The 12591-nt window shown below is 42.8% G+C and overlaps 1 protein-coding gene across 3 annotated transcripts in view; it reads right to left on the minus strand.

The window, feature by feature from the left end:
• Positions 1 to 2391: 2391 nt before the first annotated feature.
• Positions 2392 to 12591, minus strand: part of ACVR1 (activin A receptor type 1) — an 81326-nt gene continuing 71126 nt past the window's right edge. For all 3 annotated transcript variants that reach the window (XM_073545660.1, XM_073545659.1, XM_073545658.1), the window contains 3 exons: positions 10527 to 10724; positions 5123 to 5253; positions 2392 to 3707 (listed from right to left, as the gene is read on the minus strand). In XM_073545660.1, coding sequence (XP_073401761.1) covers positions 3573 to 3707; positions 5123 to 5253; positions 10527 to 10724 — 464 coding nt within the window. In that variant the 3' untranslated portion in view covers positions 2392 to 3572. The remainder of the gene's footprint in view (positions 3708 to 5122; positions 5254 to 10526; positions 10725 to 12591) is intronic.

Here is a 12591-nt window from a genome sequence, read left to right on the forward strand (position 1 = left end):
ATATTTACAATTGGTCTAAAGAAGTCTGAGTTTCTCAATAAACAAGGACGTAACATTAGATTATTTTGCAACAACCTAGAACAGTATCTTTGTCTGCACTATTAATAATTTGCTGTCTGCCAAGATGCTGGGCACTAATTCTAACTTGACCTGACCGTTATGAGGCAGCCAATAAAAAGTATGACAATGCAATGTAGCAGCTTTAAGGCAAACAGTGAAAGGTGAAAAGTAAAAATTGCCGAGTAAATAGCGCGCTAAATTATCCAACATATTAAAAGTAATAGGTTCATGTTAAGATAGCAAATTTTCTTTTTCCAATTCTGAAAAAAATAAAAAGCCACCAAGACGTATAGAGACTGCTTATCAGGCAGCCAAACAAGGAAGTCTCGTGATTCAACTTAGATCACCATGAGTTTTGGGAGGGTAAAGTCAGTTCAGTCCAGGTGATCCACAGACCATAATAAAAAATGTAAAACTATTTCAATAGCAGTCAGAATCAGGCGATATTCACACTTGCGTGTTGATATTTTGTAGGCTCGTTCCATTTTTAGGAACAGAAACAGAATTAATGTCAATAACGGATCAGCGGCATGACAGATGCAAATAGAAGCAGGAGTGCTACACTAATATCAGGGGTCCATTTCTGTTAGTTTTTAGAACATAAGAAAAAGTTCTGAAAGCGGCGGCCACATAACAGAACTCGGGCAGACCTCATAATTATCAATTTGGGGTCTCGGCTTACATTTCTGGATCCATTTTTGGCCTATATTCAGCATTTTTATTCATAAAAACGGACAAGACAAATGGAATGTCAAAACGTAACCGTGAACACAGTGGAAATTCTTTGGCATAATTCAGATGGTCGTAACTCGGGTACATTTTGGTGTCCATAATTCAACCACAGGTCAAGTGGCCTGAACTTACAGCCTCATAACGATCTTTGAATATCTGACAACTCTCAGACCACACTCAAAGTCGAATGAGACTAATCAGTTCGTTTTTCTTGTATGTGGAAAATACTGATGTCTGAATGAGCTCTTAGAAGGCTGGCTTGTACACTATAGCGATTTATGTTCAGTAGAAGTGGGCGCTGGGTGTTTCACTAGTAAGGATGTATTTAGTCATCTTTAAAGGGAATCTGTCACCTTATTTTTGGCCAAAGCTGCGGCTACCGCCATCAGGGGCTTATCTACAGCATTCTGTAATGCTGTAGATAAGCCCCTGATGTAACCTGAAAGATAAGAAAAACGAGTTAGATTACACTCATCGGGGGGCGGTCCGGGTCCAGAGCCTCCCATCTTCCAGTGATGACATCCTCCTCCTTAATTCTGCCACGACTCCTGCGCAGGCGTACTATATCTACCCTATTGAGGGCAGAGCAGAGTACTGCAGTGCGCAGGCGCCGGGAAAGGTCAAAGAGGTCCTGCGCACTGCAGTACTTTACTCTGCCCTCAACCGGGCAGGTAAAGTACGCCTGCGCAGGAGCCGCGGCAGAAGTAAGAAGGAGGACGTCATCGCTAGAAGATGGGAGGCGCTGGACTGGACTGAGACACCCATCGAACCGGGTGAGTATAGTCTAACTCGTTTTTCTTAACTTTCAGGTTACATCGGGGGCTTATCTACAGCATTACAGAAATAAGCCCCTGATGGCGGTGCCGGCAGTTCATAGAGCAAAAATGAGGTGACAGACTCCCTTTAAGCCACAATTTCTTTAAAAACCACAACAATATTGCAGTAAAAAGGTCTCACATCTCAAGATCAAGACATGTTTAGATGTCTGCATGGTGACTACAACAATCAGCGAACGTGAAACTATCCCAAGTCTGGAGTCACACACAGCGCATTTAATTAAGGGCTACACAGCCACATTGGTAGCGTGACACCAAGATTCAGTTCACATGCTGTGATTTGGCTTAAAAGACAAAATGATGAAATATAAAGATGGACATACAGTTATGCTCAAAAATTTACATACCCTGGCAGAATTTTTGCTTTCTTGGCTTTTTGTCAGAGAATATGAATGATGGCAACAAAACTTTTTCTGAGTTAATGATAAGTTACAAAGCATGATAATTGAGGCAGTTGCTGGATCAGTATGTGCATCAAGAACAGGTTTAAATTATTGTGGGGAATGAGGGAAGTAGGACCATGCTTTTCTATAGGTTGTATGTGAGGAGTCATACATTTTAATAGACGTACAGTATGCAACAGTCCAGCTGGCCGTAATGCTGATATGAACCTTGCCTTAGCTGGACAATCAAAAGGGATTTCAGAAACTGCTCGATTTAGAAATCAAATAAACATTTTCAGTTTGGTGAAACAAAAGCAATTGAATAAATGTTCATATAATATTCTTATTTAATACAGCAAAATAAAAAAAATAAAAACAGATTTAGTTTTCAAAACATTCTATTTAATTTATACAAATAACTACTAAATACAAAAAGTAGATTAAAACAAAATAGTTATTTTCTGGCAGAGTTTACAATGCGACATATTATATCGCTTAAAACAAAAAAAGGCATCCCGCCTTCCTCCCCTCCTATTCCCGTCTCCAGAATTTCGCTATGGAAACTTAAAAAAACAGAAATGTTGTTTTATTTCCTATGTCAGTAAAATATGTGCGGGAATGAGGAGAGCGACAGCGGATTCCAAATAAAGAGTTCTAAACTCAAGAGCACGCGCTTCTCGGGATGGAGAAGAAATAATAAAATAATCGTGTGAAATCGCAATGTGATCATACGGGAAACAAAAGTCTATTCCTCATCATCAAAGTGATACAAAAAGGAGCTGTGAAAAGCTGGAAGAAAACATAATATAGCGCTAACCATTTGCACTGTTCAGTTTTTCTTTTGGAAACTTAAGTGCGCCAATAATAAATAAGTTTAGAAATTTTTTTTTTTATATAGATTACAAAAAAAAAAAAAAAAAAAAAAAAAAAAATATTATTATGTTCAGCATTATTGTAAACATCGGTACACTTGTAAAATCCAGCTAATGCTGACGACTTGTATTTCAGGCTTTTTTTTGTGTTTTTTAAAAGATCATTCCCCAGAAATAAATTGGTGTAAAGTCATAACACAGATCCGCACATGGCCAACCATATATTTGGCATTTGTCATTAAATTAAACCGTTACAGTGCAAGCAAGGAATGCAAAGAATTTCTAGTGCAATAGAACGGAGACGCACACGAAATATTGCTAAGTAAAATCCGCCAAGATCCACGTGAAATCCTTGGGAACGGAGAGGGCTGTCCCGGTAAAAACAGTTAATGCCCAAATCGGTCCCAAAAAAACGTAGCCCCTCTAATTCCTCATGCTCACGTGTACGGGTCTAAATCTTTGCAAGTGTTGTTGTAATGAACTTGAAAGCCAAGATACTGCCAGGATCACCGGTAGAGGAACCTTAAGCCGTATTCCGAAGGGCAATAGTAGGATTGTCTTTAAACGGCGGTAGAAGTTCAACTTTTGTAAGTTACCATTTTGAAAAAATAAAAAAAAAAGTCTACACCTCGGCAAGCAAGCACTGTATCCGAATCTGTTTTTTTTTTTTTTATCTTTTATACTGGCACTCAGCAGTCCGATTTCAATTTATCTAGGGAATTGTCAATTTTGGTTAAAGTCTTTTTGATGCGCAAGGCTGTGAGTCTCGCCGATGGGTTTTGATACCAGCACTCCTTCATCAATTTAGCCAGCGATGTTAGCGTCTGAGTGGAGAAAAAAAAAAAAGCCGTTTAGTAATATTACATTCTCACAAGCCTGCGTAAAATAGAATATTGCACTTTTTTACCACATTATATTATAGAATTAAAATGGTTTTCCCCATCTCCGAAATCACTGGCATATCCAAAGGATCTGCATCTACTCCGAAAACAGAGGGAATAGAGAGGTGAGGGCCCAAGTGGTGGGTTCAACCGATGTTCATCTCAACAGGAGGGCCCCATCTGGGGATACCGGGAAAAGAGAGTGACCACCAGTGATTAGAGAGGTGTGCTCAGATGAGTGTGCTTGGATAACATCTTGTGTCCTAATCAAATATTTTCGGCATGTTCAAAAAAAAAAAAAAAAATGCTCGAGTCGCAGGCCGTTCGACAGCTGCAACACATAATTTAGACAATCCCTCCATGTGTTTTGGCTGTTGAACAGCCGCAAGACATGTAGGCGCGGCGACTCGAGCATTTTGTTCAAGCGTGCAGAAAAAACGCGGTTAGGACACAAGCATGCTCACTCATCACCATATCCGAGCACACTCGCTCATCACTAGACTGGCGGCGCATGTGCAGTTCTCTCCATGTACTGAAAAATTTTGTGCAAGCAAGCTTAGCAATTTTGTGAACTTCCACAGAACTCATGTGTGGCCGTTGGCACTTCTCCATTCTGGGTGGCCTCTCTCACAAGAGAGTTACCGATTAGTGATGAGCGAGTATACTCGTTGCTCGGGTTTTCCTGAGCATGCTCGGGTGTTCTCTGAGTATTTTGGCGTGATCAGAGATTTAGTGTTTGTAGATGCAGATGCACGATTTGCGGATTCTAGACAGGCTGAATACCGTACATGGTGAGGAATGCCTGTTTATTAGGAATTCCACACATGTATTCAGGCTGGCTAGCAGCCGCAAGTCGTGCAGCTGCATCTACAAACACTAAATCTCAGAGCACGCCAAAATACTCAGAGAACACCCGAGTATACTCGCTCATCACTATTAACGATCCAATCTCCTAGACCCTCACCTACAGATACTTATATCTTACAGATATACCATAGATAAAAAGAAATTCCTATCTTGGCCAAGTTTTTTTTTTTATCCAAATGCACATAAAAAAAGTAAAAAAAAAAAAATATATATTAGAAAACATTACACTGTAATAGACCTTACATTAAAATAAATGAAATGTTCAAAATTTAAAAAATTTGCTTTGACTATGGAATGGAATCTTGCACATGTCCTTCCAATGTGTTCTCAAGCAATACAATAAATTTGCCATGCATCTAGGACGACCCATAAGTGCCCCCAGTGTGTACCAAAAATACTGTAGATTTGCTCATTTTATCAATTATAGTATATGAAGGTGTCTAAATTACTCATACTATACAAAAACAAAAAAAGGGGGGAAAAATACTTACTGGGTCAGAAAACCATCTATTGGGAATGTTTGGTCTTTGCTGATCCACGCAGACAACTTTCTTCATATCCTCAAAGCTAGGATCATTAGGAACGTCGTCATAAAAAGGAGGTTTGTAATCTTCAACGATACCTGGAAATTAGGAGACATGTCAGGTTAATAAAGTGACCACAGATTGTAGAACGGTGGTGGCGCTGCAGATTGTTGGAGATCTCAGTAGTTGATCAGTGATTTGTAGGGGACCCTCACATCAGAAAATGAAGACAACCGCTCTAGAACGCTGGACAAACACATTAGTCGACTGTTGGCCAAAATTAGTGATTTCAATAGGACCGGCTGACCACCTAATGTGAATCGGGTGTCATAACATGCATAAGCCTATGTTCACACACAGTGATTTTTTTTTTTTTTTTTTCCCAGCAGCCAAAACGGTAAAAACTGTTTATTGGTGTGGATGACGTGATTTTATCTACAGTCCGTGTTCAATAAAATTAGTTTTAGTCATGAAACACTCAGCAAAATCTCTCTCATTGCTTTCTTGGAGTGAAAAAAATGCTGAAAAAAAAATGTTAAAGAAATTGAAATGCTGCAAAGAAAAAAAAAAAAAAAAAAGAAGTTCTTAAATTCAGACAGGAAAAAAAAAAGCGCAGGAGATTTCTGAAAAAAATGCAGCTTATTTGCATTAAAAAAAAAAAAAAAAAAAAAAAATACTGCGTGTGAACACTACCTCATTCATCCTGGAGATCATATCGGGCAGTGACTAACCCCACTGACACTTTCTTGCACAGGTATAGTTCATGGTGTCATCACCAGGTCCCACTTCCGGAAAGAGCAGATTTAGCCAGGGATTTCAAATGAACTAACTAATGCAACTGTGCGAGACGAGCCGGCATTATATTCATGCCTATATAAGAGGGTCCTTAGCAGGGGAACTCCTTTTGGGATGTCCATATGCCCTAATAGGACGGCCCCTTTAAGACCAGATAGTTTTACATTAAAGTGCTCACTCTCTGCGCCTAATGTAAAAATGTGACTTCTCAAGGACATGCATAATGTGAGGCAGATAAGCAGGAGTCCTATCAGCAATATGGAGGATTCTCATTAATGAGACAGCCCAGGGATTACACATTGTGGATTCACTGTTACTTATTAGCCAGAGTCCTTTGAAGTCGTAAGAAACAAGAAAAGTATCTTACATGGTACATTACTAGATGAAATCCATGTAAAATGTGAAGTCCGTTCCAGCTATATTACCGCTCCTAATACAGCCATGCGCATACAAAGCTGATCTGGCAATTATAAGGTTAAGTTCAGTGAATATAAAATGTCAAATTAATGGATTATGTAAAAGTCTAAAGAGTTTCATACACCGGGAACTGGTCTAGGAAGGCATAATGGATCACCATACTCGTCAGCCACGGTCATAATCCAGCCTGTAGCCATCGTTATTATAAGCCGTTCTTATGGAGGAGGAAGAAAATGAGCACAACATGTTCTCACCGCAAAAGGAACTCAATCAGCTGGTTATATAGGCAAATATTTTTATTTTTTATTCCCTGTGGGCACAGAACAACATAGAATCTCTGCTTATGTGTCACATTCTATAAGGTCGGATTTATATGCCCAGGTCTGTAAGAACCGGCCACGGATCTCCTGACCCAAACTACGCAGCCTCATAGAAGCCGGTCCATATTTGGAGCACAAAATACGGGTGAATGTAGTCTAACCGAAATAAACATATGGACATATTCAGGGATTTTTATTATTTTCTTTTTTTTTTTTAATTATATTTTTTTTCCACTTAACCCCTTCACGAACTTGCGATTTTCGGATTTTTCCTCCCCTTCTTCCAAGGGCCATAACTTTTTTTTTAATTTTTCTGTCCGCATAGCCGTATGAGTGCTCGTTTTTGTGCAGGACGAGTTGTACTTTTGAATGACAACACTCATTGTGTCATGAGATTCACTGGAAAGCAGGAAAAAAAATCCAAGGGTGTTGAAATTACAAAAAAAAAGTGCAATTCTACAATTGTTTGTTTTTATTTACCTTATTTTACGCATTAAGGCTGTGTGCCCACGTAGCGATTTAAGCGTTTTTGCCGCGATTTTCGGCACAATAACGCTGCAAAAACGTTTAAAAATCGTGCACAGAATGCCCCCCACGCATTCCTATGGCATTCCGCACATGCTGTGCTAATGCTGCGCTTTTTTCCGGGGCGGAATCGCATCGCAGAAAAAAATTGCAGCATGCTCATTCTTTTGTGCGGAATCGCAAAGAATTGCCGCGATTCCGCACCCATAGGAATGCATGAGAATCGCTTACTTCCCGCATGTGGCTATGCCCACCATGCGCGAAGTTAAGCGTCTCATGTGCGGTTGGTACCCACGGTGTGGAGGAGAGGAGAAAAAAAAATGAATAAAAAATGAAAAAAAATCGGGGTATATTTACCTTCCGGCGTCACGCGCTGCATTCCCGGCCTCAGCGTTCCCAGTAATGCCTTGCGGCAAGGTCCTGTGATGACGTAGTCTCGCGAGATCGCTATAGCAACGCGAGACCAATGTTATCACAGGTCTCGCAAGGCATTACTGGGAACGCTGAGGCCCGGGATGGCAGCGCGGGACGCCGGAAGGTAAATATACCCCGATTTTTTAATTTTTTTTAGCATTTTTAACATTTTATCTTTTACTATTGATGCCGCATAGGCGGCCTCAATAGTAAAAAGCTGCTCACACTTGTCAAACACTATGTTTGACGAGTGTGACCAACCTGTCAATCACTTTCCAAGCGATGCTTCAAATCGCTTGGAAAGTGCTTGAATATCGCACGCGAAAATCGCGGCAAAATCGCGAACATAATCGCGGTAAAATCGCGGTGAAATCTCGCGGAACAAACCACGCGATTTCTGGGAAGGAGTCCGGTTTTTAGTGTCCGGAATAAAACGCTACGTGGGCACATAGCCTAAAAGACGTAATTTTTTCCCCCAAAATTTGGGGGGGGAAACAGGAGTGCGTCTTAAGGCAGTTTCACACGTCCAGATAATTCCGGTACCGGAAAAACCGGTACCGGAGCTGTCCGTGTGCATACAGAGGCCATCCGTGTGACATCCGTGTGCTATCCGTATGTCCGTGTGTACCATCCGTGTGCTGTCCGTGTATTTGAAAAATTAGTTTCAATGTTAACCCTTTGACTTTTAAAAATGCACAGGGATCGCACACAGACAGCACACAGACAGCATCCGTGTGCGGTACGGGTTTACACGGACCCATTGACTTGTATGGGTCCGTGTGATCCGTGCTGTTGCACAAAAACGGACATGTCAGCGTATTTTGCACACGGACACACGGTCCATGAAAACACGCTGACATCTGCATAGACACATTCATTAGAATGTCTACGTGTCAGTGTCTCTGGTACGTGAGAAAACGGTCACTACACGTACCGGAGACACTGACGTGTGAAACTGCCCTTATAATGCATATATACCTTACCGGTACCGTTGCTGTAGTCTGGGATGAGGGGGTGCCCGGCAGTGCTGCCGAGGTCTCTGCCAACATATCGTGAAAGGCCAGGACCCTCCGCAGTTCCGTGGTTTCCTGTGTGGTGGACTCTGGGAAAATGGCCGCCGGGGGGTGGCACAGGTGCAGATGGAGATCTCGGCATCAAGATCTCGGGAGATGAGATTTTAGCGCTGAAATCTCATCTCCCGAGATCTTGATGCCGAGATCTCCATCTGTGCATGCGCCGCCCCCCCGGGAGTCTACCTCACAGGAAACCACAGAACTGCAGGGGGGCTCTGACTTTTCACAAAATGTCGGCAGTGCCCCCCCTGCAGCACCGGAGACCTGGGCAGCAGCGCCGGAAACCCTCGCAGCACCGCACATCGGACTCCACCTCATTCCAGCCTGCAGCATCACCCCACTCCTGCCTCCTCTAGCAGCGACCCTGGGACCCCGTTTCACCGCAGCCACCACCCCCAGTAATCAATAAAACGCATTGAGAATAAGAAGCACCAGCATTTTATAAAAAAAAAAAAAAAATTTTCCCATTTTTCCTCAAAATTTGGGGTGCGTCTTATAATCCGGAGAGTTTTAGAATCCGAAAATACGGCACTTACCGTACTTTACATATGTTAGCTATATGGTAAAACTGACCTGGGAATATGATTCTCTAGATCCATACGAGTAAATAGATATGAAATATGTATAGTTTTTTTGTTTTTTATTTATTTAGGTGTTGGAAAAAAAAAATGGAAATTTGCAAACAAAAATACATTTCGCCCAGGTCACCATTTTCTGAGTCCCGTAACGTTTTCATTTTTTGGGATACGGGGCTGTGTGAGGGCTTATTTTTTGTCTCCTGAGCACGCGTTTTTAAGGATACCATTTTGAGGTGGATACGATGCTTTCATCACCCTCTTAATGTATTTTATTGAAATGTTGTGGCGGCCAAAAAAAAAAAAAAAAAAAACACAATTCTGGCGGTTTGATTTGTTTTTCGCTATGTAGTTTACTGATTGGATCAATTAATTTAATATTTTGAAAGATCGAACACAGTGATACCAATTATGTGATTTGAGCTCTTTTTTTTTTTACTGTATTTAATTAATTTAGGGGACTTGAAGCTGTGATCGTCTGATCGCTTGTGCTTCACATAACAGTATCAGCACTGCTAGAGAAAATCACAATCTCCTATGAACACCAGCCACAGCGCTGGCTTCCACAAGAGGATTGCAATAATAGGTACGGGGGTCATTAGCAGAACTCCATCCGTCATAGCAAGTGCAACCCATCTGCGCCCAGCGATCATGTCATGGGCGTGCTGATGGTAGCGTGGAATCACGTGCCCCCTTGCCGGCGGTTGTTAAAAGCCATTTAAATAGATTTACGGCGATATTTAACAGATTAACAGGTGCGGGCAGAGCACCGATCCACCAGTGACTGTTAAGAGGCAGATGATCGCTGATTATAATCAGCCATCATGTGCAAGGAAAGACGTGGTCTCAGCGTGCAAGCCCACATCAAAGCCGTCACGACTTTTGGCCGATGTCAAAGGTGGCGAATCATTTTTTGCAATTGGGTTTCAATAAAAATTTTCCGCAATTTTGGCTTTTCTATGCACACTTGGTAGAACGCATGCCAGCTACATCTAAAATAATAATTTCGTTCCTAGCTTCTACAAGTTGGCAGGATCAAGACGCCAGACAAACAACAAAACACAAACAGTAACACAATCCCCAAAACTGGGTGACAGTTCGACCCCAAATTAAACAGAAGGAACATTTTATAAGTTCAAAATAGCCGTCTGAGCCAACGCTTCGGAGAATGTCTGAGCCAGCAGAGGGGGGGGGGGTTGAAATAAATAAATTGTCGACACGTGGAACGAGACTGAAAACAGAGACAGCTTACCGTTGCTAACCATGCGTCTGGCAACTTCCCACAGGACCAAGCCAAAAGCCCAAATATCAACTCTTTTGTAAGAGTCAAAACAGTCCACTTGGATCGTCTCATCTAGGACTTCAGGAGCCATGTACCGCTTGGTCCCCACTCGGGGGTTATTCCCAACGTCCAACTGATTGGTTGATTGCGAGTGCATCACAGCCAATCCTGAAAGAGAAGAGCCCAGAGTTAGAGCTGCGCAAGGAGACGGGTCGGCGCGGATTACCAAAAAATTAAGATTTCATGGAAAGAAGAGGGAGAGAACAGAATGTTACAGATATTCCATAAATTGATGGTTTTCTGAGATTTCATATTACATTCATTATATTGAAGGTCTCTGCTGGAAACAAGTGCCAGATTATTAATCCTTCTAAATTATTTTATGCTGAATTAAAGGAATTTTCACAGTATAATAGAAGAAGATTGAAATTATGTAAATCCCCCAAAAAACAAAAAAAAAACAAAACACTGAATGCTGGATACACAAACCAGGTAAGGGACATATTAAAGGCCACTTTTGACAAAAGTCAAACAAACCCTCCAAAAACAGCCAAATCGTCCGACATCTAATATTCATGGGGGCATCTCAACTCTACCCAACAGATAACGTTGGGGTTAAGAAACATTACTTTAAAACCGGACAACCCCTTTTAATATTTAGTTATTTTTAAGGGTTAGTTCACACGTACCGAAACTCTCGCGGAAATTACCGCGAGAATTCCGGAATTCCATTCCGCGGGAAAATCGCATTTTAAATTCCCGCGATTTTCCCGCGGAAAAACTAGCATTTTTCAAGCGTATTTAGCTTGCAAAATGCTAGCGTTTTCCAAGCGATCTGTAGCATTGCTTGGAGAACTGATTGACAGGTTGGTCACACTCGTCAAACAGTGTTTGAAAAGTGTGACCAACCTTTTACTACTGAGGCCGCCTATGCAGCATCAGTAGTAAAAGATAAAATGCAAAAATAAAAAAATAAAAAATGGTGTTATTCTTACCTTCCGACGTCCCGCGCAGCCGTTCCCAGTAATCCTTTGCGAAAATGCCCGCGATGACGTCCGTTCTCGGGCATTTTCGCAAAGGATTACTGGGAACGAGAGCATGGAGAGAGGTGGGAAGGCTGCGCGGGACGCCGGAAGGCGAGAATAACAATATTTTTTATTTTAAATTCTATTTTTTACAGGGATATGGTACCCAAAGTCCGGAGGACAGTCTCCTCTCCTCTGGACCGTGGGTACCATCCGCAAATGTTCTGCTTACTTTCCGTATGGTGTGCACAGCCACATGCGGGAAGTAAGCGGAACAATGCATTCCTATGGGTGCGGGATTGCCGCGATTCCGCAAAATTAATGAGCATGCTGCGGTTTTTACCGCAAAGCGATTCCGCCGCGGTAAAAACCGCAGCATTAGGCCGGTTTCACATTAGCGCATTTTATGCGCACGCACGGCCGGGGGTAGCTCCGCCCCCGATCCGGCTCTCTGCCCGGCGTGCCCGCCCCTTGCCTGTAGCGCCGCCTCCTAGCGGACGGCGGCGCCTGCGATCGGCGCACCCTATCTTTAGCATAGGGTGCGCCGATCGTGCGCAGGTCGTGCGCTAGTTGCGCTTTGACCTGCGCTGCGCACTTATGACGGTGCGCCGTGCGCGCCAAAATCCGAAAAGTTCGATTTTGGCGCGCACGGCGCACCGTCAAAAGTGCGCAGCGCAGGTCAAAGCGCAACTAGCGCACGGCCTGCGCACGATCGGCGCACCCTATGCTAAAGATAGGGTGCGCCGATCGCAGGCGCCGCTGTCCGCTAGGAGGCGGCGCTACAAGGAAGGGGCGGGCACGCCGGGCAGAGAGCCGGATCGGGGGCGGAGCTACCCCCGGCCGTGCGTGCGCATAAAATGCGCTAATGTGAAACCGGCCTTAGCACAGCATTGCGGAATCCCATAGGAATGCATGGGATGCTTATTTTTCGCGGCAAAATCACGCAGTTAAAACCGCCGCGGAAACGCGAAAAAAAACGCCACGTGGGAACTCAGCCTTAAAGTGACTGC

This window comes from Dendrobates tinctorius, unplaced genomic scaffold, assembly GCF_039654945.1.
Source record: "Dendrobates tinctorius isolate UK_male_01 unplaced genomic scaffold, ASM3965494v1 ptg000143l, whole genome shotgun sequence".
Lineage (NCBI taxonomy): Eukaryota > Metazoa > Chordata > Amphibia > Anura > Dendrobatidae > Dendrobates > Dendrobates tinctorius.